The sequence below is a fragment of the Schistosoma haematobium genome, chromosome 3, assembly GCF_000699445.3.
Source record: "Schistosoma haematobium chromosome 3, whole genome shotgun sequence".
In the NCBI taxonomy this organism is placed as follows: domain Eukaryota; kingdom Metazoa; phylum Platyhelminthes; class Trematoda; order Strigeidida; family Schistosomatidae; genus Schistosoma; species Schistosoma haematobium.
Window position 1 is genome coordinate 2,549,258 of NC_067198.1, and position 26,692 is coordinate 2,575,949.

The 26,692-nt window shown below is 34.1% G+C and overlaps 1 protein-coding gene across 2 annotated transcripts in view; it reads right to left on the minus strand.

The window, feature by feature from the left end:
- MS3_00004794 (uncharacterized protein) overlaps positions 1-26,692 on the minus strand; it is a gene marked incomplete at its 3' end in the record, with an annotated part of 47,491 nt that overhangs the window by 13,292 nt on the left and 7,507 nt on the right. The window contains exons 1-4 of one of the 2 annotated variants that reach the window (XM_051212763.1): positions 22,168-23,962; positions 20,988-21,950; positions 13,566-14,061; positions 3,681-4,174 (exon numbers count right to left, since the gene is read on the minus strand). In XM_051212763.1, coding sequence (XP_051068676.1) covers positions 3,681-4,174; positions 13,566-14,061; positions 20,988-21,950; positions 22,168-23,706 — 3,492 coding nt within the window. In that variant the 5' untranslated portion in view covers positions 23,707-23,962. Of the gene's footprint in view, positions 1-3,680; positions 4,175-13,565; positions 14,062-20,987; positions 21,951-22,167; positions 23,963-26,692 lie in introns of those variants that run through there. The other variant, XM_051212762.1, reaches the window with a different exon arrangement.

The window sequence follows — 26,692 nt, forward strand, 5'->3', positions numbered from 1 at the left end:
TGATCGGACGAGAACCGGTGCTTTCAACATGGTATGGTATTGATTTGAATAAAATGGTCAGTAAAATCACGAGTTGACTATTCAAATAATTTGACTCGAAATCCAACTTAAAGAAACATAAGTTATTAGTTTTCTTTTCCTGAATCCTAAATTCTAAAATCTACATATACAAATGCATATATTTCTTAGCTTATCACAATTTCTCCATATTTTAAACAAAATGTCTTTATATCTACACTACAAATCGAGTCCACATTCAGTATACATAATATAACTGAACGATTTGTTTAGTATACAGTTAAATTGTGAACTATATATATAGTATATTCGATAATTATAATGTTTGGTTATTTCCTCTCTGAAGAAGCTTGAATCAAACTGTAGAGTAAAACGTTGGATTTGTTTTCATTTTAATCACTGATATTTTTTACAAATACAACTTCCTTCCTAAATTAAGCGACATTTTAAACAGGAAATATGCATTAGTAGACACAAAGAAGTTCAATAAAAGAGAATATTAACAGTTGAATTCGTGAGTCGTCCTAGTACGAGACTGGTGAGCACAGCGCATCTAAGACCACACACGCGAGACGAAACGGCCGTCCAGTGCTTTCAGGTTTTTAATGGTGGTCTAGCTTACATCGACTCATGAATTCAACTGTTAAAATCGGTACAATCTCCAAAAACCTCCAATTCTAAAAAAAGATATATTGTGAAGAGTGATAAGTCCTCTGGTTGAACGCTAGGTTCGGTTCCTAAGCTCTCTAGTAACTCCAAGGCTAAGTCTACACAGCGACTTGAACACGAGAGAAAAGGTGCAAAATATGGAATAAACACTTTACCCCAAACGTTCGTTCATGTACAGAAAATCTAGAGTGCTTATAATATTTCAGATGGCCTTGAGTTTCCGGAAAATTCTGGGACGCTACTAAACATAGTAGCAGTATAGGTAATCATACAATCAGAAACCCGGCATGTGACTTTTCACATTCTAGATTCTTCTGGCAAAACTTCTAATGAATGCTCATTGGATAAGATGCTTCTCAGCGTTTTCAGAACCTTTTTTGGCGTTTTTCGAGGAGTTTTCTGGATCTTCCCAAACAGGATATCTCGTTCATTATTTTCTAAATGATAAATGGTGCTTACAGACTTGATGACCACTTTTCTCAAGTAACAATATACACAAGAAAAAGATTCATTGATTATGATAAATCTATATTTTCGTTACATAATATGAACAATTGGGATCAACTTGAGGAAACTGGAAACATCTGTTCAACTATCTTATTTACCATGAATTACAAAATGGTTAGCTTAATATTGTAAACTTCTAACCCGTAATCATCATTTAGGTTTAGTCAGTCAGCTACAACGTAAGACCAGGCACATATACGCATCGATCCAAGTTGCCATACCTCATTAGCATAAAGAGATGAACACCGGATTCATAGAAGTAGTTAATTCAGTGGTGGCAATACAAAAAAGAAGGATTGCATAAAAGGATATAGTACAGGAAGAAAAAAATTAGTACGTAGAAATATATGAAGCGATTTTAATCTCATAGTTTAAAGGAAGACAGAGTGTATACACCAACACCATTGTGATAGATTCTGAGTCATGTCACCCGGAGTCTCCAACCATTGGTTACGATAGTCAGGCGGACGCCAAACAAGTAGTTTGTATCTACCAACATGGTTAAGACTAGAAGTCAGTGACTTCAAGCACATTTACGTTTAGATATATACCCTGCCTCATTATATAACAATAATTATTGAGCATTTGTCTATCTTAATATAAGTGATTTCATTATTTGTTCTACTGATCATAATATATTAACTTAAAGGATTTATATGATCTTTTAACTTTATTAGAAACTCACACCACAAGCATTTGATACTTCAGCAAAATGAAATCTACTATTAATGATTAATAACTCCGCCTGGAGTCCCTCCGAGGGCTACTGCCGGTCCCAGGCCCGGATAAAGGAGGAGGGTTGGGCATGAGGTTAGCGACCCCATCCCGTAGAAAACTAACTCGCTAAAAAACGCTAACGATAAAATTATTAATGATTAATAATGCTGACCGATTCAGTTGTAGTTCTGGTATTTGTATACCCTAATAGATTAGCTAATTTAATGTAATATTCATGGATTTATAACTGTAGACCCCTAGAGATGAAGTTATTGAAAACGATAGTTTGCTTGAATATTCTTTGAATTAAATAACACTTATAATAACTGGAGGTTTATTAAATACCAGAGAGAACACATTATTTCTACAACACGAAAACTACTCACAAAAAGGTTATGTATGACCGGCTTCAAACAATTGTCCCTTGGGCACTACGGTTACGCTCTCAGGTCACGAAGACCAACCCTAACCCAATTTCATTTTCAGGCACCTCTACGGTGTGGGCAACCGAGAATTGATAACCGCCTTCAAACCGTTAACAGCACTCAAGATCACTGTATTCATAATCAATCTACCTCTTCGATTCCTATTATTCCTCCTACCTTGACTATCAACTCCAAACATCCTCTTTTGACTTTCTCATCAAGTATCACCATGGTCAACGATTCTAGTGCGCGAAACACTGTCCCAGGTCTACTGAAACCTCTATCCAAACTATACATTGGAGCCTTCAACGTACGTACCCTATGATAAATCAGCCAGAATGTCTCCTTGGCTAAGACCCTAGAATCTCATACCATTGATGTATGCTGTGTCTCCAAAACACGCATACATGATCTTAGTGTGGTCATTCACTTGACCTCACCTAGCCAAAGCGAGGAGCCGACGAAACACGCCCTCCGTTTATCTGGCGACCCGGCAACAAGTTCTCGTGGATTGGCGGCGTAGGCATAGCACTAAGTACGAGGGCAGAGGATACCCGTTAGTTACTAGCATTTAATGACAGATGTCTTAGAAATATTGCTCGCGTCTTCTAGGATCACCGGGTAAGTAATAGTGAGGTTAGATGCAGGGCATTGGTCCTTGAAGTTATTAACTTCTACTCTTAGCCATGTTGGTAGATACAGACTACTTGGTTGGGGTTCGCGTGACTATCGTAACCAGTGCTTGGAGGCTGAGTTACATGGTTCAGAATTGATCACAATGGTGTTAGTGTATACACTTTGTCTTCCCTTACATTGTGAGAATAAAACTACTTTATACCTTTCTTTCTACCAACTAATTCTTTCTTCCCGTACTATATCCTTATATGCAATCTTTTTTATTTCTACCATTGGAGTAACTGATCAGTCTTACGTTGTAGATGACTGAATGACTGACTAAGCAGTTGTAATTATTTAAAGAATAGTACCACACAGATAATTAGATGAGATTATAATATATGGATGAACTAGTCAGATTTAAGACAGACAGTCTTAGAATTCGACACGAAATTCAATCATCCATATGGTAAAATAGCATTTTGACATGATGAAAAACCTAACTTTAAATGCTAACCCTATTTTTGAACTCTGAATCCTAATCCTATTTCCTTATGACCAAGCTATGACCTTCTGTTGACCCTAAAAAGTGGTTGACTTTTCTCGAGATCGTCACACACGCTATCCCCACACTGATTTTTTTTAACGTCATACAAAAGAAACACCCCTGTTACATAAATGTACTACATAACAATATTTTCGTTATTGTTAAATAAGGTATAAACTAACCTGTTCCATCAAACTAGTACACAGTATTGGAGATAAATGTTGTTCGGAATTTGGATGAAAACCTTGAGCTTTAATTTCTTGATTTAAATGTATTGCTAAACTAGGAACACAAGCAATTGGGTTATTAATATGCACTAAGCGTTGTTCTAGACGTCCTTCGGCATTACGAATAATTACACGTCCAGCCAATTTTAAATCTCTATCAAACCATGTATACCAAAGACCACCACCATATGTCTCAACACCTAACTGAATATATCCTTCTTTTAATCGTTCCGAATTCGGTTTTAAACGTAAACATGGACTATCTGTATGTGCTCCAAGCAAAGTAAAACCATTGCCTGATTCGAATCGACCACCAACAGCGGCTGCAATTACAGTTGATTCATTTTTCGTTATATAAACCTTATCCAAAGGACGTAAACTCCAAGATTCTTCTTCGAATAACTCACGAAAACCATGATTATCCAAAAATGTCCTCACTGATTGGATAACTTGAAGATTTGAAAAAAAAAAAATATATATATATATATATATATAATTCTAGATCTCTTTATTTATTTATATAAACACATAAACATTGGTACAGGGAGGTATCAAACAGATATACGCCACATAAATCATTCGATTTATGTGAGGGCTCGGATACTGCTCGGGTGCCCAAACCGAAGTAGGTGATTTTCTTAGGTGGCCACATCCAAAGCCTTGAGAGCATTTGGAGAGGGAGAGCTGACTCTCCCCACTCACGACCGTACTGTAGTTAAGTTTTAAATACGAAACAATGGTAAAGAGACACAGGTAAATAAAAGAATGTTGATTTAATCTTACTGCTCATGAGAAATCTTGAAGGAATGGGTGTCCCAATTAATATAGCTTGATCAGATCATTACAATAGGTAATTCCAACCACCACATTACGATAGCACTAAGAAGCCCTTAAACTAGGTTTCTTGCTAGTCGCGACTTGTCATCAAGAAGTATCTCGAATATTCTAGAATCTAATGCTCTTTGTGTAATACGAACCCCAAACACTCAGTATCCTAATCACAGACGTTATGATAGAGCTATCTGGGCCACAAATAACCTTCTTTAGAACTGAGATCTTTTGTACTGATTAATTCCTGAACAGTAACCGATTTCACACTTGTCAAATCCTTAATAATGACCGAATTCGATCGACGAAATTTCAGCGTGAACATGACTTAAAGTCGTGATACAGATATAGATAGATATATAGATATGGATCGCTGTGAAGCGAATTTATAAAGAAACGAATAAATGAAAATATCTAGAAGACTGAATGTTTTAATACTCTATTATAGAGGATTAAATGGTGAGTAGATCATTTCAAAAATCATAAAAAAGTATGACTGATGAAATTGAAAACCTCACACGATGTAAATCAAAATATAATGCAATGACCCTGATGAATTTAACAATTTATGCCAAGAAGCTAATGACCTACCATGTTGAATAAAAGTATATTTGGACGTCTATTTTTAACATTTTCCTTATTTACTATTCATAGACTTATTAATATACTTTTGATTTACATCTTATATGCGGATTTGTAACACTGTTCAATTATTGCATAGAATTTAAATTGACTTGGTGTTGTTTACTTGTACCTTTCCAATGTTATTTAGGACTGCGATTTAGCAGTCTCTTGTTGGCGTATGTGCATACTGTGCGGACTACCTTGATATCGCCTGAAGTCACAAGCATTCTAAGCAAAGATGGATAGTGACTAGTAGTGGGATCCAGGATGCGCGTTCCGTCCTATTTGGGACTCGTCAGATGTTTGTGCCTGCATCTCAGAGTTGATGTTCACTTTGGGACACAAACCCAGTACAGTTCGCTTCAAACACCATCGCGTTATCCACTTAGCTACTGAGTCCTGATAGCCACCTGCTTGTGTATGGTGAAGAAGTTTTAAATTCACTTGATGTTGTTTACTTGAATCTTCCGATTGATGTTTAGGACTGCAGTTGATCAGTCTCTTACTGGGATATGTGCATCCTGTTATAATTTATGACCCTTTCTAGAGTGAACATCAACTCTGAGTTGCAGGTACATCCAGTTGACGAGTCCCAAACAGGACGAAACGCGCGTCATGGATCCCATTGCTAGCCACTATCCATCTTTACATATAATTTGTTGTGATTACTAGTCAACTATTATGTACCACAACGTCTCCAGATATTTTAAGTATACCGAAATAATCTGTGTAATTAATGGTAATTTAGACAGGAACGAGACAGAGCCAACAAATTTAGTATGAATACCTAGCAATACTAGTCGAAGAGGCGATACTATAATTTATGAACAAACTAATCATATTTCGGATAACAGGTCTTAAATTTTGGCGCGAAATACATTCATCCATTTAGCTAGTGTTTTGGTATTATAGATGAGGTCAATTCGTGATAAAATCCATAAATCTAATTCCTAACCCTAACCATCAACTGTAAACCATGATCCTTTTTTCCACAGATTTATAACGTACATTTGAGTTTAATAAATAGGTGGACATTTTTAAGATCACTTTAATATTGCTCAATGGTCACTCATAAATTATAGTCTCGCCATCAAAGATACTTGATAATTCAATTTACGAATTTATGACAGATTTCAGTATCACTGATACTATTAGCGTCGACAATAGTGACAAGTTATATATATATATATATATATATATATATATATATATATATATATACAGTTAGGTGATAGGTTCGAATTCCTTTAGTGTGAGATCGTGGATACGCACTGCTGAGAAGTCCTATATTAAGACAAAACGGCCGTCCAGTGCTTCCATGTTTTTTCATGATGGTCTAGCTTCAATTCACTCATGAATTCAATTATTATATATATAATCCTGAAGGGAAGCAGAAAAGAGGAAGGCCAAAGCACACACTACGTTGGAAAATGGAAGCAAATATGAAAAGGATGAATAACAACTGGAAAGGATTGCCCAGGACAGGGTTGGATGGAAAATGCTGGTGAGTGGCCTATGCTCCTTCACGAAGAGTAACAGGCGTAAGTAAGTAAGAGTAAGTAGTGATATATATATATATATATATATATATATATATATATATATATATATATATATATATATATATATATATATAAAACATGCTTATGAAATCATTATTAAACATTTATTTCTATTACATAAACATACATTGTTTCCTAAACATTAACAATCAGGAAAAATCATTATTTATCGCTGAAGTAAATTGTTTTCCAGGGAGAAGAAGAAGAAGAAGAAGAAGGAGAAGTAAAACAAAAACAACAACAACAACAGCAATTATTGAATGTACCATACAAACTGATTGTATAGTTTATATATATTCTTTACACAATAACCATACTGATCAGTTGTGAAAGCAAACTAAACACAGTAATCAATACTATGTTGACTAGACAATCATAAACTATAAATGAGAATATAGATATACATCTACCATTATTACACATTAGACAAACATTAACATAACCATGTATTTTTTTATTTATTATTTCTAATGTAATATATCAAAGTGTTAAATTTGTTTTGTATATTAACTTTTATTTGGCAAGTAAAACTGTTTATGCATACTTACATAAAATAAACAAAAAACGGTACATTTATCTATCCATCTATCCATCCATCTACGTATCTATGCATCTTCCAAATACATTAATTGTGTCAGATTGTTTTAATAATAATAATAAGAAAAAACAAATCAAGATTGAAAGTAGAAATGTTCACTATAATGAAGAATTTCATCTTTTATCAAATTGAATACATTCAAAGAAATTGAATATCCATTGTGAATAGTGAAATGTGATCATTAAGATATATATATATATATATATATATATATATATATATTAAGGCGAATGGAATTAAATGTTCTATATTCATTATTAATACAAAAGAAGAAAACAACAACAACACTAATAGAGCAGACTAAATGTTTCTTTCATGATATGCCATTTCAAACAACAACAACAACACTGATAGAGCAGACTAAGGGTTTCTTTCATAATATGACATTTCAAGCAACAACAACAACAACACTGATAGAGCAGACTAAATGTTTCTTTCATAATATGCCATTTCAAACAACAACAATAACACCGATAGAGCAGACTAAGGGTTTCTTTCATAATATGACATTTCAAACAACAACAACAACAACAACACTGATAGAGCAGACTAAATGTTTCTTTCATAATATGCCATTTCAAACAACAACAACAATAACACTGATAGAGCAGACTAAGGGTTTCTTTCATAATATGACATTTCAAGCAACAACAACACTGATAGAGCAGACTAAATGTTTCTTTCATAATATGCCATTTCAAACAACAACAATAACACTGATAGAGCAGCCTAAAGGTTTCTTTCATGATATGCCATTTCGAACAACAACAACAACAACACTGATAGAGCAGCCTAAGGGTTTCTTTCATGATATGCCATTTCAAACAACAACAACACTGATAGAGCAGCCTAAGGGTTTCTTTCATGATATGCCATTTCAAATAACAACAACAACAACAAATAGAAAAATATAAATGAAAGTAAATATATACGTAAACCATGTATCATAATATTCAAATGATAAACAGTGGATAAATAACGAGTTGGAAGAATTAATAAATTGGAAACATGACATTTTTTCTACTATATCAGATGATATAAACTTTTATAAATCTTATCTTGAATAATTGATATATTTGAAGAACAATCAAAAACTTAATAATCTCCACAACCTCACATTGATAATTAGCATGTGAGCACTAGTGGCTACCTTCGTGAGAGAAGCAGTGACTAGTGGAGCTAATCCGTATCGGGTAGAGATAGGTATCTACTTCAATACAATAGAATATGGTCGCGCAACTTCATGAATTGTTTGAGGTTAGACATTAACGCCATTGGATGCCGGCCAGTTCAATGGTCTACAAGTTAAGCGTTCGTGTGCGAAACTGAAGGACCTGGGTTCGAATCCCGAGAGGCGGGATGGTGGATGTACACTACTGAGAAGTCTTATAATAGGACGAAACGGCCGTCCAGTACTTCCCAGTTTTCAATGCTGGTATAGCACCAATCAGTTTATAATCTAAATCAAAAACTTAATAATCTCCACAACCCTATACTGATAAAGACTAAAATAAAATTTAAAAAATATTGTACAAGTGACGACCATAAAACTGGTAACAAATAGTTACTTTTATGAATTTCACCTGGGGTTTTTTTTCAGATTTTTGTAATGATAATTTTAAATTTATTAATTGAGATCATGAGTCAATTGAAGTTAGACCATCATGCAAAAACCTGGAAACACTGAAAGCTTCAATGGACTTATGATCTCAACTATTAAATTACTTAGTAATATCCACAAAACCCCCCCTCCTTTCTGATAATAATTTTCAACGCTTGATCTCTAAAATGGTGTAGTGTATCACAACAGTTGTATTTAATGATTAGTATATAGAGTTTGTATAGTATCGTTTTTTTTTCTAAGTGATGTAAACACCATAAGTACACTTAGTTTTAAATGGTGTACTTAAATTTTTTTCTATCGTTAAAATCTTCCTCTAATCATTGCTAGAATTCTTTAATAACAAAAAACTCCATCTCTTTCAGATCGTGAAATTGAAGAACACTTTTAATGAAACACAAAAACTGATATTTTAATCTTACAACTTACACAAGGTATAAGTATATCACGGTTAGATTAGAAATACTTTATGAAAGAAAAAAATTAACAAATAAAGAATATTTCAATGGTCGAAATGACTGTTTCGTCCTATTGTTGAACTCCTCAGTAGTGCACATTCATGATCTCGTCTCACGAGATTCGAACCCATGGGCCAATCAGTCTCGCGCACGAGCGCCTAAATTCTAGACCATTGAGTTGGCCGGCATCCAACGGTGTTAATATCTAACTTCAATCAATCCATGAAATTGATTGACACATCCGCTGTAGTCATCAGTGAGTTACTATCTCACAACAGACCTGATTGAACTCAAGTAGTCACTGCTTCTCACTAGAACTCCGAGAAATACCTATTGAAGCCAGTCACTAGTGAGCATATGTTGATTCATATCAGAAGGAGTTTAGTGGATAATGTAGTAATTTGAATGATTGAGATCATGAGTCAATTGAAGCTAGACTCATGATCTCAACCTTTGAAATTACTACAATATCCACAAAACCCATTCTGATATGAACCAAATAAAGAACAAACTGATAAAAAGTTTACACAAATCGAATTTATAATTTTCATTATCACAGAAATCATATTCAATGAAAATAATGGCAACAATTGAAGCAGAAATGTAATTAAATGTAAACTACTGTTGTATGTGTTACTTATGTCCGAAGTGGAATGCTTAGTAACAGAAAGTTGGGAAGATCGAGTCGAAGGGAACGGGAACAGAGAATAATTGTTATGGTAATGAAGAAACGGTGACGTTTACGACAATTGATGGAGTATTTGCAAAGGTAGTATTGAACGTATGGTTTTCACATTTTCGTATTAAAATACATTTTTATCAAAAAGGGGGTTTTGTGAAGATTTTAATAATTTAATATTTAAATTCATGAGTCGATTGAAGTTAGACCACCATGGAAAACCTAGAAGAACTGGACGGCCTTTTTGTCCTAGTAATGCACTCATCAATAGTGTGTATCCACGACCCCGCATGAGGGACAGGGTGTGCACGGCCGAGGAGTCCCATACTAGGATGAAACGGCTGTCCAGTGCTTCCAGGCTTTCCATGGTGGTCTAGCTACAATTGACTCATAAACTAAACCATTAAAATATATTTGTTTATCCCCGCCTGTGTTCACGTTCACGTTACTACTATTACTACTAATACTGTAGTGTATGCAATATATATCCTGACAGATATAAGTAGTATGTAGCAGTAATTAGAAGTGAAATGTCTGCCACAAGAAGATTGAATTAAATAGAACAAGAATGGAAACAGAGAACAATTGGAATAACAACAGAATTAAAAGAATCATGAAGTATATCAAGGATAAATGATGGAAGATATATAAATAATATATTTAATGTATAATTTTCATATTTCACGAAGGCACTTTGTAATATTGCATAAGACAATAAATTAGTTTGCTATACCTGAGTTCTTATACTACTACTAGTACTACTAGGAGTACTCTATACATGTTATCAACTAGCTCATTTTTCCAAGAGTGAAGTTTGCGTGTATGTGTGTGTGCGTGAGACTACTTTCTAAAACATTAAGTAGTAAAATAAACTGATCTCATTTAATAACTCAACAGTGAAATCAATGTTATTTATTCTCTATCATGATTACTGTCATTTTCACAAAATGCAAAACATAATTACGGCTTATAATGTTGTTGTTTTTTCTTCTATATATATATAAACAGGTTTAAACCTGTTGTTGTTTATTATTGTAAAGAAAACAAACGAATATGTTTGTATATAAACATCAAGTTACTCTGAAAAAAGAAAAGAAACGAAAAGAAAAGAAAAATCATGTTGTAATGAAAGTATAGAGAAAAAAAGAAGAAAAAGAAAAAGAAAGATGATAGATAGATAGATAGTTTAGAAAGAAACATATCAAAATTTCAACTACAATTGTCCTCTATTTCTTTTATTACATAATTTATGATCAGTTCAGTAGTAGTAAATGAGAACATTCTAATGTAAAAATTTATGTACAGTATGAGAGTATTGTTAAGTGTATAGATACATATATATATATATATATATATATATATATATATATATATATATATATACCACAACAAATAAATATAGTCGTAAATTTAGTCAAGAATAAACAGTAAACAGTATGATTTTCTACAGAACCTTAGTCAATAATAATAAGTAGATAAAATATACCATACACTAAGTTGACCAAGAATTGAGTAGTAGTTGGTAGCAGTAGAAGTAGTAGTAGTAGTAGTAGTAGTAGTAGTAGTAGTAGTAGTAGAGTTCAGTATATATATATAAAGCTTAGAACTAAATGTGCACTTACAATAAAACACATAAGAACGTAAAGAAAAAAGAATAAAGAGAAAGAGAGAGAGAGAAAAAAAGAGAAAAGAAAAAAAACGAAACATTAACGAAATTTATGAATTGCAATGAAATTACTGATTTAATGGACAATCTCTAACTTGGATACAAATCATTCGAAAATTATTAAGATGTACTAAATTCTAGATATCATTTTCAAGATAAGAGAGAGAGCGAGAGCGAGAGAGAAAAGAAAGAAAAGAATAAGTTTGATAACCCTGTTACACATTATAATATACACTGAAATAAATAAATGTGATCATTTGAAATTAAGTAGTTATATGCTACATTATAATACAGTTATAACTAGAAGAAAAAAAGGTAACTATGGTTATTAATTCTGAGTGCTGCTAGAGGTATGAGGGCGGTTATCACTTCCCGGTTGCCCACATCATGGAAGGGTGTTTCTGGAGGTACCTGAAAAGAAAATTGGATTGAAGGTGGTCTTAGTGACCTGAGAGCATGACTGAAGTGCCCAAGGGACAACTGCTTGAGGTCAGTCACACACGACCATTTTGTGAATAGTTTTCGTGTCAGCTCCATAATCGTTGAGATCTTACCGCCGGAGACGGATATCTGTGGGTAAGGCAAGGTGTGCATTTTTAGGTTCGACCTTTTCTAATCCCACCCGTTTTTGTGAGAAGGCAGCATCGCTGTTATTCTGCTTGTCTGCAGGGAACACCAATACTGCCGTCACACCTCTGTACGGCCAGCAGTACGACTTCGTTTTCGGACCTTCGGTTTGCTGCTTTTAGTCGTACCGCTCTTCAACCAACCTATCTGGCATGGTAGGACCTTGAGGAACGATTGTCCCAGCCAGTATAGCTCAATTGGTTCATCACAATAGGCAAGCCTGACCACCACGTCAAGGTAGCAACAACGGTCGGAGTTATTAATTCTGTAACAATTTTATTACTATTTCATGTAAAGTGTAAAATTGTTCTAAATGTATTCAGGGTATTTCAATATTACTTTGTTTAAACTAGTTTATTCATACTAATACTACTAATACAATTTAAGTCAACAACACAGTTCAACTCATTTATGCAGTGGAATTGAAAAATTAACATTGTTGTACAGGTGAATTGAGCTGACAAGTGATAAATAGGACAAAACACACATCTTGGATTTATCTCTGCCTAAAATGCATATATGTTTACTGACAATATCGAGAAAATCCGCACAGGATGCATGATATGCCAATTCTAGGCCCAACCATCAAATGGGAACTTTTTGATATTCGAAGTATTTATGTATTTATTTATTTGAACACATAAATATTGGTACAAGAGGGCACCAAATATATATGCGCCACACTTTTGTGTGAGGGCTGTGATACTGCCCGGGTGCCTAAACCGAAGCAGGTGGTTTTCTTAGGGGGCCACACCCCAAGCCTCTGACCTAAAGGTCTAACCCACAAGGCAATGGAGCATCGTGAGAAGATGCAGTCCCATGGTAGTCAGTGACCAAAAATTGGTTCATACGCCATTTGTTCCCGCAGGATACTAGAGCCCATGTGCACCACTGATTTGGGATCCGGTTAAGGCGCCGGACATTCGCTTTTCGTCCTCTCATTTTCGTAAACAACACCCCCGCCACGAGAAGGCAGTGAGTAGGACTTCTCTGGCAGAGGCTATATACGCGTGGCCGTGTGAGAGCATTTCGAGGAGGGCGGGCTTACCCCACTCTCGGCCATACCGGGGCATTTGGGGGCTTATATTCGAAAAGAATATATTAAATGATAATATTCATTAAAATAATCAGATCAACTATAATATGTAAACAAGATATAATACACTATTTTACTTACCATGAAATGGTGTTGGTGATTTATTTATAAAATTAATAAGACCTTGTACATGATGTGACATGTTAGAATTAGTGGAATGAAGTAAAAATAATTGATTTCTTAATAAATCACTATTCAATAATAAAGTAGATGGATTATTTGTTGTTGATATTGATGTAATCGGTTGATGAACTTTGACAGATTCGATATTTCTACAACAATTAACTTGATTGTCAATAATATTATTATTATTATTCAATAGATTTATAGGAAAATCTTTTATTCCACTTTTTGTTACAGCTATAGATGTTGGAGTTATAGTTGTTGTGCTAGTATGAATTGATGAAGAATTTGATAAATTTACTGAATTAATCCGTTGTTCTTGTGATGCTGCTGCTGCTGCTGCTGCTGATGATGATGATGATGATGGTTGTAATATGCTCGGTCCAAATGTTGAAAGTAAATCTATAGCTTTAGAACCAAGTGAACTCCAAAATAAAGTGTTTGCCAATTGCCTCTATATAAAAAACATGTATAAAGGAAATATTTGAGGAAATAAATTGAAAACCTGATATATATATATATAATGCACAAAATAACATGAAGCAGAAATGTAACACTATTTATTTATCTACTTGTATATACCAAAGAATTGTGTTAAATGTCTACGTGTCAAACTGATAAAGCACTACACTAGGAATCGAAATTCATTGAACTTCAGTCCAATTAACTAAACTGTATAATTAATGTCTACATTGCCCTCAAATGCCCTGGTATGGCCGAGAGTGAGGATAGTCTACTCTCCCTCTCAAAATGCTCTCACATGGCCACACGTATATAGCCTCTGCCAGGGAAGTCCTACTCACTGTCTTCTCGTAGCGGGGGTGTTGTTTACGAAAATAAGAGGACGAAAAGCGAATGTCCGGCGATTAAACCGGATTCCAAACCAATGGTGTACATGTACTCCAGTATCCTGAGGGAAAAAATGGCGTATGAACCCATTATTCGTCACCGGCTACCATGGGACTGCATCTCCTTACGATGCTCCACTGCCTTGTGGGCCTTGTAGACCTTCAGGTTGAAGGCTCGGGGAGTGGCACCCTAATAAAACCATCTGCTTCGGTTTGGGCACCCGGGCAGTATCGCAGCTCTCACACATATCGAATGAGATTTGTGTGGCGCATATGTATTTGTACCAATATCTATGTGTTAAAAATAAAATAAAATGCTTACATTAGTTATTACTAAGAATAAAATTTATAAGTAGTTGTCAATGTGTTAAATGATTACATAAATCATCATCATCATGTAATCAACCTTTTTCGTAGAAACAAAATAGTAACGATTAGTTGATAGAAACTCAGTTTGAGTTACGTAACACAATTAAATTTCTCATTATTATTAGCATTATTCAATATTATATTTTGAGTACAATATAGAATTCTCAGCACAAAGTATTTCAACAAGTTTCTGTTTCTTATATCTTGATCGATCCTAATGGTAAATAGTTTAGTGATCGCCAGTTAGATGTTAACAGTTCAACAATCAACATTTGAATAATGTACATTGTTTTTAATGCGTATTGCCTGCCAGCAACCACGATGTCTCTGATTGTACTATTTTGTAACTTGTACAATGAAAGGTTGTACATTTTTTAGAAACGAACATGAATAACTGATGCAATTAACTGACATAATGATCTGTTAGAACAAACATAAAAGAAGATCGCTTGATGAAATATCTAAATAACCGGAACAGGTAGCCTAGATATTCAAGCAGGTCGCCAAAAAAGGCGATAATATTTAGAGAATACAGTGAAATTAGTTGTTTTTTTTGCTTTCTCTTCAGCTATATACAAGCTAATATATTTAATTCTTTCGAGATATTGACATCGGTTGCTATCGTATCGCAGATCCCAACTAGGGAGTCTAAACCTACTTGTTAGTGACTTCATGGACTTGTACCATGTTTTGGTCTGACCGCCACTACCTTTCTTCCAACCTACTCATACATCATAAAAGGATTACGGAATTATACAACAATTTATTTGTTAATAAATTATGTTATTAAGTGAAAATAATTACAAAAACTAGCTTGTATGCAGGTAGCTGAAGAGAAAGCAACAAAATAAAATGAATACATTGTATTTTGCTTCATTTATTTATTTATTTGAACACATAAATATTGGTACAAAAGGGCGACGAATACATGTGCGCCACATAAGTCACTTGATTTGTGTGTGGACTGTGATACTACACGGGTGTCCAAACCGAACCATGTGGTTTTTTCTTAGGGTGCCACTCTCGGAGCCTTCGACCTAAAGGTCTAATCCATAAGACGGTGAAGCAACGTTAGGAGATGCAATCCCATGGTAGCCGGTGACGAATAATAGGTTCATACGCCATTTGTCCCATCAGTGACTCCGTAAACCCATGTATACCATTAGTTTGGAATCATGGTTTTCCAACTCCTTTATGTGGATCCTCCACATCTACCAACACGATTAAAGTGCTAGACGTTTACTTTTCGTCCTCTGAATTTCGTAAACAATAATGCCGCGAGAAGGCAATGATTAGGACTTCTCTGGTAGTGGCTGTATACGCGTAGCCATGTGAGAGCATTTGGAGAGGGAGAGTGAACTCTCCCCCCCCTTTGGCTGTATCAGGGGATTTGAGAGCAAATATTCCCATTTTCGTTTGGTTTAAATTTATAAAAGGTACAAATTACAAGTGATTTACCGTAAGAAGGTAAAATCTTTATTAATTTAAGAAGACCTTTATTATAGAGTTGAACTAATGAGAATAACTGTTTTCTAATTTAACGGTTAATGATAAATAGTTGCTTGCACAAAACACTTTAACACTAATTACTTCTCCGGAATCGATTAAATGTATGACAGTCTCTAATAAAGATTCAATTTCAAGAAGAAATCTCAAAAATAGCTTTACAACATATTCAAAGATGTTCAGGGGTATTTAATTTAGCACATTGCCGTTTTTCAGTTTTAGCTTACTTTGAAGAGGTCATAATTAAAATGCTGGTGTTAACATATAAATGAGATTGTACCGAAGTACACGACGACTATGATGTAGTCGGACAGGGTCTAAAATATTGCTCAGAATAGCTGTTTATTGATTCGATCAATTAAACTGAGAGTTTAGCATTAGATCATCGATTTTGGAGGCGCTTATTAACCTCAGTTCTCGAACCAACAAATGCAAAAGGTTCTTACATACTGAAGTTGTATAGTTTACCCAAGACTTAAAAAACTGATATCTCTCTACAACCGATCCCAGTAATGAATAATCCAACGTATCATAATGCTGCTCGGTGGCTTACCCAAATGACTGAACCCATAATGGAAAAATGTCTGTATACAGTCTGAAAGACAGTTTCAACTTTATTAACAAAACTGACGGCATTAACTTGGACAGAAAGTATGCGGTTTGTTTCAACGTGGAGAGCTTATTAACTAAATCCCCACTAAAAAAAGACTACTAACACCATATTCAGTCGTGATGACATGACTGATTTTCCAAAGAAGAGACTGAAAGAGTAATTACTGTTAAGCATAACTGTTATGCAGTTTTAATTCAACGAAAAGTACTACCGACCAAAAAGGTCTTGCAATAAGCAGCTAACTAAACCCTTCATTCGCTGATATTTTTCTGGAACTAGAAAACACCAAACTGAAGCATATGAGTAAACGAATTCACTCTATTTGAGATATATCGATGATACTTTCATCATGTATGGTAAAAGAGATCATGTTGATCAATATTACCTGTTTCAATACAGCTTATGTAGATCTAAAATTCACGTGAGAGGATGCAGTATGAAATTAGTGGAGTTTCTTAAATTTAACGACAACAAAAAACGAAGACTGTTCCATTTCACGTTCCATATACCGTAAGACTTCATGAACAATTTAATAGCTTCCATCCAATCATATAAAAAAGAAGTCTTGTGAGAACTCTGTTCTTAAGGATAAACTAACTATGTTTTGAAGAATCCGTCGATAACGAATTACAAACTCTTTAAAGTTAATTAACCGGGGCTGAGTATCCACAAAGTTCATAAATAAAAAACTTTAGGTCAATAAATTACACGTAACGACAACCCACTGTCCCCAGAATAGGCGTCCACTAAGAGCAATTACTTCATTGCCTTTTCTGCCACAGACTTAATAATCATGTATGGAACATAAAAGACTATTCAGAAGATATAACTTGGATAACAGGTCACCTCTAGGGACTTACAAATGTATCCATATACTTACTCGTACATGCACTATCACATGTATTGAAAGAACAGAAAGGATACTACCTAAAAGGATCTATGAATACATCCCAAAGAATTTAATCTAGATCCTGACACTGCCTTTCGAATAATAAATTGATAGGATGATGGTACACTTTGAAGTTACTCAGAAGCAGTAGGTGTTTATCGTCTAAAACCAAGCTTATGTGTATCCAAAAAGAAATTGTGTTTCACATGCTCCTGCCATGGTGACCGATTTATTGCTGTACTTCGCCTCCTTTATTTCCCCTACTTTGTTTACTTGCCCTAATCTTTATTTGATCACATTTTTATTGTTCACTTATAATCTACAGTTATCATAGCTAGTCGTATTATTTAAACATTGTTCAGTAAAATATATTATAAACTATCAGCCTAGATACCTAAATATTTCCATCTTCTCACACCCTCTCCAAATATTATTATTAATTACCAGTGTTTTATTCATCTCAAGTAATATGATTGATTCACAACTATTTTTTGGTAATTTCTATCACCATCACATTGTCTACCGTAATCAGTGGGGAGAGTAAGCTCTCCTTCTCCAAATTCCCTCGCATGGTCTCGTTCATACAACCACTGACAGGGAAGTCATACTCACTGCCTTCTCGTGGCATTACTGTTGTTTACGAAATTCAGAGGACGAAAAGCGAACGTCCAGCGCTTTAACCGGGTTGGTGGACACGGTGAGTCCACCTACACAAGTTGGAAAACCATGTTTCAGAACCAATGGTGGGCATGGGCCCCAGTATCCTGAGGGAACAAATGGCGTATGAACCAATCGTTGGTCACCGGCTACCATGGGACTGCATCTCCTCACGATGGTCCACTGCCTTGTGGATCAAACCTTTGGGTCAAAGGCTCGGGGTGTAGCCCCCTAAGAAAACCACCTGCTTCGGTTTGAGCACCCGGGCAGTATTCCAACGTTCATATAGATCGAATGATTTATGTGGCGTATATCCTTGTACCAATGTTTATATGTTTAAATAAATAATAATAATACTACCGTAATCATAACAATCTGCACATTTTTCCTATATCCGATCACATCATGATCTCTCGTTCTATCTCTCTCATTTAACCCGTTCATCTATCTATTAAATCTGCATCAATATGGAAAGTATTTATAATTATCTTTTTCAATAGTGAACTAAATCAATTGTTTCTTTTGTTTTACATGTTTCACATAAAATTACAATTGCAAAACATTGTTTATGTATTTGTACAGATCAATGAGTACATGTAAATGCGTGAATGAGACATGAAGTTATTCTAACTTGATAAGAACTTCAATACAAATATTCATCATTGAAATCACATTACTAGTGTTACTTCTGAATTTGTTAAGCATTTTGAATATAATGAGAAAATAACAACAACAAAATAAATGTATAATCAAAAGGGGTTTTGTGGAGATTTTAATAATTTCAATAGTTGAAATCATGAGTCAATTGAAGCTAGACCACCATGGAAAACCTGGATGTTGGACATTAACACTGTTGGATGCCGGCCAGATCAGTTGGCTAATGCTTAAGCGCTCGTGTGCAAGACTGATAAGTCTTGGGTTTGAATCTCGCAGGGGTGGCGGGATCGCGGATGCACACTGCTGGGGAGTCCCGTACTAGGACGAAACGGCCGTCCAGTGCTTCCAGATTTTCCATGGTGGTCTAGCTTCAATTGACTCATGATTTCAACTATTGGAATTATAAATGTATAACATAATGTAAATACTTATTTCATTTCAGAAGGTATATGTTCTATACAATTTGATTTTGATTATTATCCTGAAGAAGTTTAAACAAATTTATAAGACGAAATGCTGGGATTATTTAAGATTCAGTCGCTGAAATTATTTCAAATATAATTATACGTAAATAAGTGTATATATATAATTTGGCAGTTATTTAACTAACATGACATATCTAAGAAATTAAAGGTGTGTGAGGGCTGGAATACTGCACAGATGCCCAAACCGAAGCAGTAGGTCTTAAAAAACTTAACCTTAACCGTCGTATGTAATGTGATTAACAATTAAAATGCATTAGATAATATGAGACAACTAACATTAAACTTCATATAATATCTCCTAGGAACTGTTTTCCATAATAGGTCACCTCATAGTTTCATTCACATAATCCTCTAACATATAGAGAAATGTCTCATACTACCTAAACTCAATCAGTCTATTGAATGTAGTGATAATAATACTGTTTCTAGTGAAGAAATATTACTTAATATAAACGATCAAAATGAAATAAATATATGAATAAAACACAAGACAATTTTCCTTTTAGATTTTTCTGCAAACCTAAATGTCTTAGTACAGCCGAAGGCTGGGAGAGCCAGCTCTCCCTCTTCAAATGCTCTCATATGGCCACGTGTATACAGCCACTATCAGGGAAGTCCTACTCACTATATTCTCCCGGTGGGGGTGTTGTTTACGAAATTGAGAATGAAAAGCGAATGTCCGGCACTGGGTTCGTGAATATTGAGGACTCACGTAGAGGAGTTGGAAAACCATAATTCCAAACTAACGGTATACATGGGTTTAAGGATTCACTGACGGAACAAATGGCGTATGAACTTATTATTCGTCACCGGCTACCATGGGATTGCATCTCCTAACGTTGCTTCACCGTCTTATGGATTAGACCTTTAGGTCGAAGGCTCGGGGAGTGGCCCCCTAAGAAAACCATATGCTTGGGTTTTTAGGCACCCGGGTAGTATCACAGTCCACACACAAATCAAGTAACTTGTGTGGCGTGTATCTATTCGGTGCCTCCTCGTACCAATGTCTATGTATTTACATAAACAAATGTTTTTGTATTTGCATTGTTTAGCCAATATATCTCTGGAATTTTTTCACTATAAACCAAACTGTTCAACATATTCAACAAGTATACTATACACCTACTGACAAGAATTGTCTACAAACTTTCATGTGATTCATTAACTACTAAATCTAAATAGAGTTGGGTGACACTGCAATCATCTTAAGTTATGTAGAAGAATTTCTATATTCATCATATTAACAGTAAGATAACTAGTATAGGAACGTAAACCAGAATATAAGTAGTATAACCTTTTCATTAGGAAATAAAATACAAATTAATAAATGGAATTGAATCAATACAACTAACATACCAATGAATGAGCAGCAGATTGATTAGTTAAATGTGATGGAATAATTAATTCAGTTGGTGATGACACTGTCCCAGTATTAGATTCAATTAAAAACTTTGGAAATTGTTTCAATAAATTAATTTGTGGATCACAAAAATTCAATGAATTAATAAGTTCCGAATTTGTATAATGATTTTTTGTAATGAAAGGTAAATGTATAGAAGGAATTGACTGTGTTATTTGATTAAATGATTTATTAATTTGATTTGAATGATCTAATGGATTTTGTACAATATCAATTGGATTATGAAATTGTGAAGAATTAAGAGGTGAAGTAACAATAGGACAATTTGTATAATTTGATGTAGTAGAATTTATTGAATTAGCTGAAACAGTTGAAGCAGTAACTGCAGTTCGTGAATATTGCAATAATAATGCAGCTATAGCCGCTTGATTAATAGGTAATAAATTAGATTGAAAAATTGAAGCTGAAGGTTGACAAAAATGAGAATTTATATGATTAATAGAATTAAGACCAAGTAATGAACACAATGCAGATGCTGTAGTAGAATTTGATAAAAAACGATCAGTAACAGTGTTATTACTAATCGCAGATTCAGATTGTATACCAATATGATCCGTGTTATCTGAACTAGAATGAGTAGTTTTAAAAGGAAGTTTTGTAGTTTCGTCTGAATAAATCTGACAACTAGATGATGATAAACTAAGTGGAGTAGTTAAAAATCTTGAATTAGTTGATGAATCTAAATTAACAGTACTAGTAGGAGGTGAATATGAAACTCCTGTAGATGATGATTCGTTTGTACTACGAAGAGATTGTGTACTATCTAAAATTGATCTTGATTGTTCCGAATCTGATAATCCGTTAATAGTTCTATTTGAATTGTTAAAAATCCAAGATTTGGCCGATTCTTCATTTAAAAATATTCGTCGATCATATTCCGATGATAATTGGGAAATAGGCTAACCAAAGTATATTTAAAAAAAACAACACAGAAATACATATACATTGAATAAACAAATGATCATTGGTAAATTGCAATGAAATGTAATCACTACGTAAAAGTTCTAGAGGGTGTTTGTTATTTTGACCATTGAAAAGTCATACATACATACACACACACACATACATAGATACATACTGTGAAAGGGGAGACCTGAATTGTCAAAATATACTTACAGAATCAACAGGAAAATTTGTAGTTATATTAATACTATTTGAATTAATTGGACAACAACAATCATTTTGTCGATTATTTACTTCATCACTAAGTGATTTCGTTTCATTAGATAATAAATAATTAGCAACATGTAAACAATCTGTTATTGAATCATTGGAATGATTTAGTTTTAATTTACTAAGGTATAAATTATTATTTAATGAATCTTCTACATTAGAATGTAGATGATTATTAAATAGACTATTATTAGATGGAATAAAAGATGATGTATTTTTTATATTTATTGTTGGTTGTTCTTGTTGATTTATATTTTGTAATGAACCACTTAATGTATTAGTACTTGTCCATGAACGCATAGGTACTTGAGTAGGAAGTCCAGCAGCATTATACCATGGACTTTCAACACTTGATGATTTACAAGAGATAACATTTGTAAAACACTTAGATATGTTAGATACACTAAATAGATTATTTTGATTATTTGTATGATGTTGATTTGATAAACAATATTCACTTGGACAAGAATCAATATTAGTCTTTTCAGATGATATAAGTGAACGAATACAATTTAAGTCACAATTACTAGCCAATGAAACAGTTCTGTCATTATCTACTCCGAGGGATAAGTTGTCCATTTGAATAACTGGTCTTGCAGATATTTTCGAGTGTTGCTTATTATTATTATTATTATTATTATTATTATTATTATTATTATTATTATCTATATTCTTAGTTCGAGTAATATTCACTTTACGAGTTATACCACATGATAATTTTGCTGGCAAATGACTCATAGATGATATACAAGTATCACCAGACATTGGTGAACCGCTACGTTTACACGATGCCGAAGTTTGACGATTTGTATTTCCTGATAAGGTAACTTTTTTACTTGATACAGTCAAATCAGTGGCTGTTGATCTTGGAATAGTTTGATAAGATTTAAAACGTAAATTAGGTAATATAATTCCATTTTTACGAACATAATCACATAGTGATGATTTCGCTAAGTTATACTTTTGTGCAGCACGTCTCATTGATATCTGAGAACCTAACACATCATTTACGGCTAACTCTAATAATTCCCGTCGTTCTGCAGGTTTATGACGTGGGCGTCGGACAGAAGTAACAGTTGTAACACTTGTAACAGCTGTTGAACAAACATTTGTAGGAATACAATGTAACTGATTGTTAATCGACGTTGATGAACTGAATGATAGTCCGAAGGTAATAGGTGATAATGAATTTTTATTATCTGTTTCTGATTTTTGTTCTTTTACACACTCCTTACTTAATTGACGTTCAAGTATAGGAGGAGATGATGATGATGGAGATGTAATAGATAATTCTTGAGTGGATATTAATTGGGATCTTGAATCATGCTCAAAAAAATGAGGTGATGGATAATCACACTTTCCTTGTTCTTCAGATGTTGATAAAAATAAACTATCATTAATACTAAAATCGTTAGTAAGATTTTGATTGACTGAATTAATTGGATTATCACAGTTTGTATCTGAAGTCTTTGGTTGAGTCATTAGATTATATATTGTAATTGAATGAAATTAACCAAAATTAAGATGGATAAACACTTTTGTATAACATAATACCGGTATATACACATGAGAATCTTTTCAATTGTTTAATCTCCCTGTTCAATTATAAATATATTTTATCCTTAAAATATCCTTGACTTAGCAACAATGGAATATAATTTAAATTATAGAAGTCATGGTAATTATACAATATATCTCATCAATTCGATTATATTATCTAATTAAAATAGTATATATGATGCCCAATTGTCAATATATGATCCATAAGCATAAAATATAAATGTCATTCAACAAACTATAAGATATGAGCAAGCTTAGTTGTGTGTGTCTATCCAAACATATTATTATTGAATATTATCATTGAAGCATTATTGAGCAATCATTATTTTGCTTGGGTGTATAATTGTGTACACATTTATATGAATGCACGCATTCAGATACACAATAACATGAGTGCTCATACGCACACCCACCCACACACACACACAATACACAATGTATTGTGTTACTTGTCCATTAGAAAAAAAAATCAGCGGCCACCCTAACGTTTAATAGTGCTTATTTATTATAACAAATGAACATCAAAATGCACACAAGCACAACATGAAATAGTTAATCACGTTCATCATTTTAATATTTTTTTTCTGTTTCTAGAAATGAGAACAATAAGATGTGCGCAAAGAACCAATAAATAGATCGAAGTAATAAAACAAAAAAAAGCGAATGATCCGAAATTTTATGAAAAATAAACAATTCAATATGAATTCTCCCGTATAATCATTTTAAAATATGTTAATTTCAATAATTGAGATCATGAATCAATTGAGGATAGATCACCATGGAAAATCTGGAAGCATTGGATGGCTGTTTCGTCCTATTGTAAAACTCTTCAGCAGTGCACATTCATGATCTCGCCTCGCGAAATTCGAACCCATGGACCGATCAGTCTCGCACGCGAACGCTTAACATCTAGACCATTGAGCCAGCATCCAACGGTGTTAATGTCTAACTTCAACTAATCTACGAAAATGAGCAACACATCCACCATTGTCTTCAACGAGTGACTATCTCACAACAGAACTCCACTGATCACTGCTGAATGTCGTGGTTGTGAGGCAGATTTGACATATTTACACGTTGTATCTGTTTCTAACTCATTGGTCTAGAGGTTAAGCGTTTGCTCTTAAGACCGAAGGTCCTAGGTTCGAAACTCGCGAGGCGGGGTCATGGATGCGCATTGCTAAGAAGTCCCACAATAGGTCGAAACGGTCATCCAGATTTTCCATGGTGATCTAGCTTCACTTGATTTATGATCTCAACTACTGAAGTTACTATAATATCCACAAAAACCCCTTCTGATATTAAAATATGTTATTTATTGAAATAGATGTTAACTTATATAGACAGATAGATCAGTATACAAACGAGGCTATCAGAAGTCATGAACTTATAACAAATTATAATAGAATGTTTAACAAATTAGAAAAAGATATTTTAACAACCATTTGATATGAATCAAACACATGACTTTTATAAAAAGAACACATTGTTAGAAAGCAACATTACTAGCAGTAATATTGACTTGTATTGAATAAACAGACTATTCATCTTTGTTTATAATGCTTGTGAATTAAGCCTATATCGAGGCAATAAGCACAGTATGCACATATGCCAATAAGAGACTGATCAATTGCAGTCCTTAACAACAATGAGAAGATTCGAGTAAACAATACAAACTGAATTCAGACTTAAGATACTTCTAAGAATGAATCATTGTTAGTACGACAATAACCAAAGAATAGTAAAAATATAGTGTATAAATTAATTCACAATAATTATATTAAATGTATAGAATTAAGGTTATGATCGCTACAGTGGTTGATCTTGAGAAAGTGGAATAAAAGGAATATAGATGCTGATTTAGGTACTTGTTTTATTTATTTAGAAACACATAAACATTGATACAAGGGGGCAGCAAACAGATATATGTCATAAATCATACGATTTGTGTGAGGGCTGAGATACTGCCCAGGTGCCCAAACCGAAGCAGATGGTTTACTTGAGGGGCCTTTCACTTAAAGGTCTAATCCACAAGGTAATGGAGTGACGTTAGGAGGTTCCGTCTCATGATAGTAGGTGAACAACAGGTTGATACACCATTTGTTCCCTTAGGATACTAGAGCCCATGTACACCATTGATTTGGAATCAGAATTTTCCAACTTTTCTAAGTGGATCCTCCATATCTATCAGCCCGGTTAAAGCGCTGGACATTCACTTTTTGCCCTCTGAATTCCGTAAAGAACACCCCCGCCGGGAGAAGGCAGTGAATAGGACTTCCCTTTCAGTGGCTGTATGTACGTGGCCATGTGAGAGCATTTCAAGAGGGAGAGCTGACTCACCCCGCTCTCGGCCGTACCAGGGCATTTAATCAGAATCAGAATAAAGCTGCTGATTCCAGTACTTGAACCTTTGACATATTCTTGTTAAATACAAAACTAAGTAAGATTAGTTAGTCCATCACTAGACCATTAAATACAATTTTGTAGATGTTTTATGACAAGCACTTATTAAGATGGAGAGGTATTGAATAATTTACAAGCATTATTAGATCGAACAAACTCATAAATATTCGCTTATTTTCACTACAAACTGCTTGGTAAAATTTTATGTGGAAACTAAATTGTTACGTTGTCGATTTGATTACAGTAGAATACGATATACATTTAACGGTACTCGAACGTATAGAACCATACAGTCGCAAATCAGAAGACGGAAGAAACAGGGGAAGTGATTATTGGATAAGAATCAGAAATGCACAGAAAAACGTGAGTATTTAAAGTTATTAGTATTGGCTATAACATCATTATTCAGCCAATATGTAGAGAGAAAAGTTATGCAATTATACAATCGTAGCATGACACGTTGATATTCTAGAAGGACCGATCATGTTCTGACTGAATGGAATCT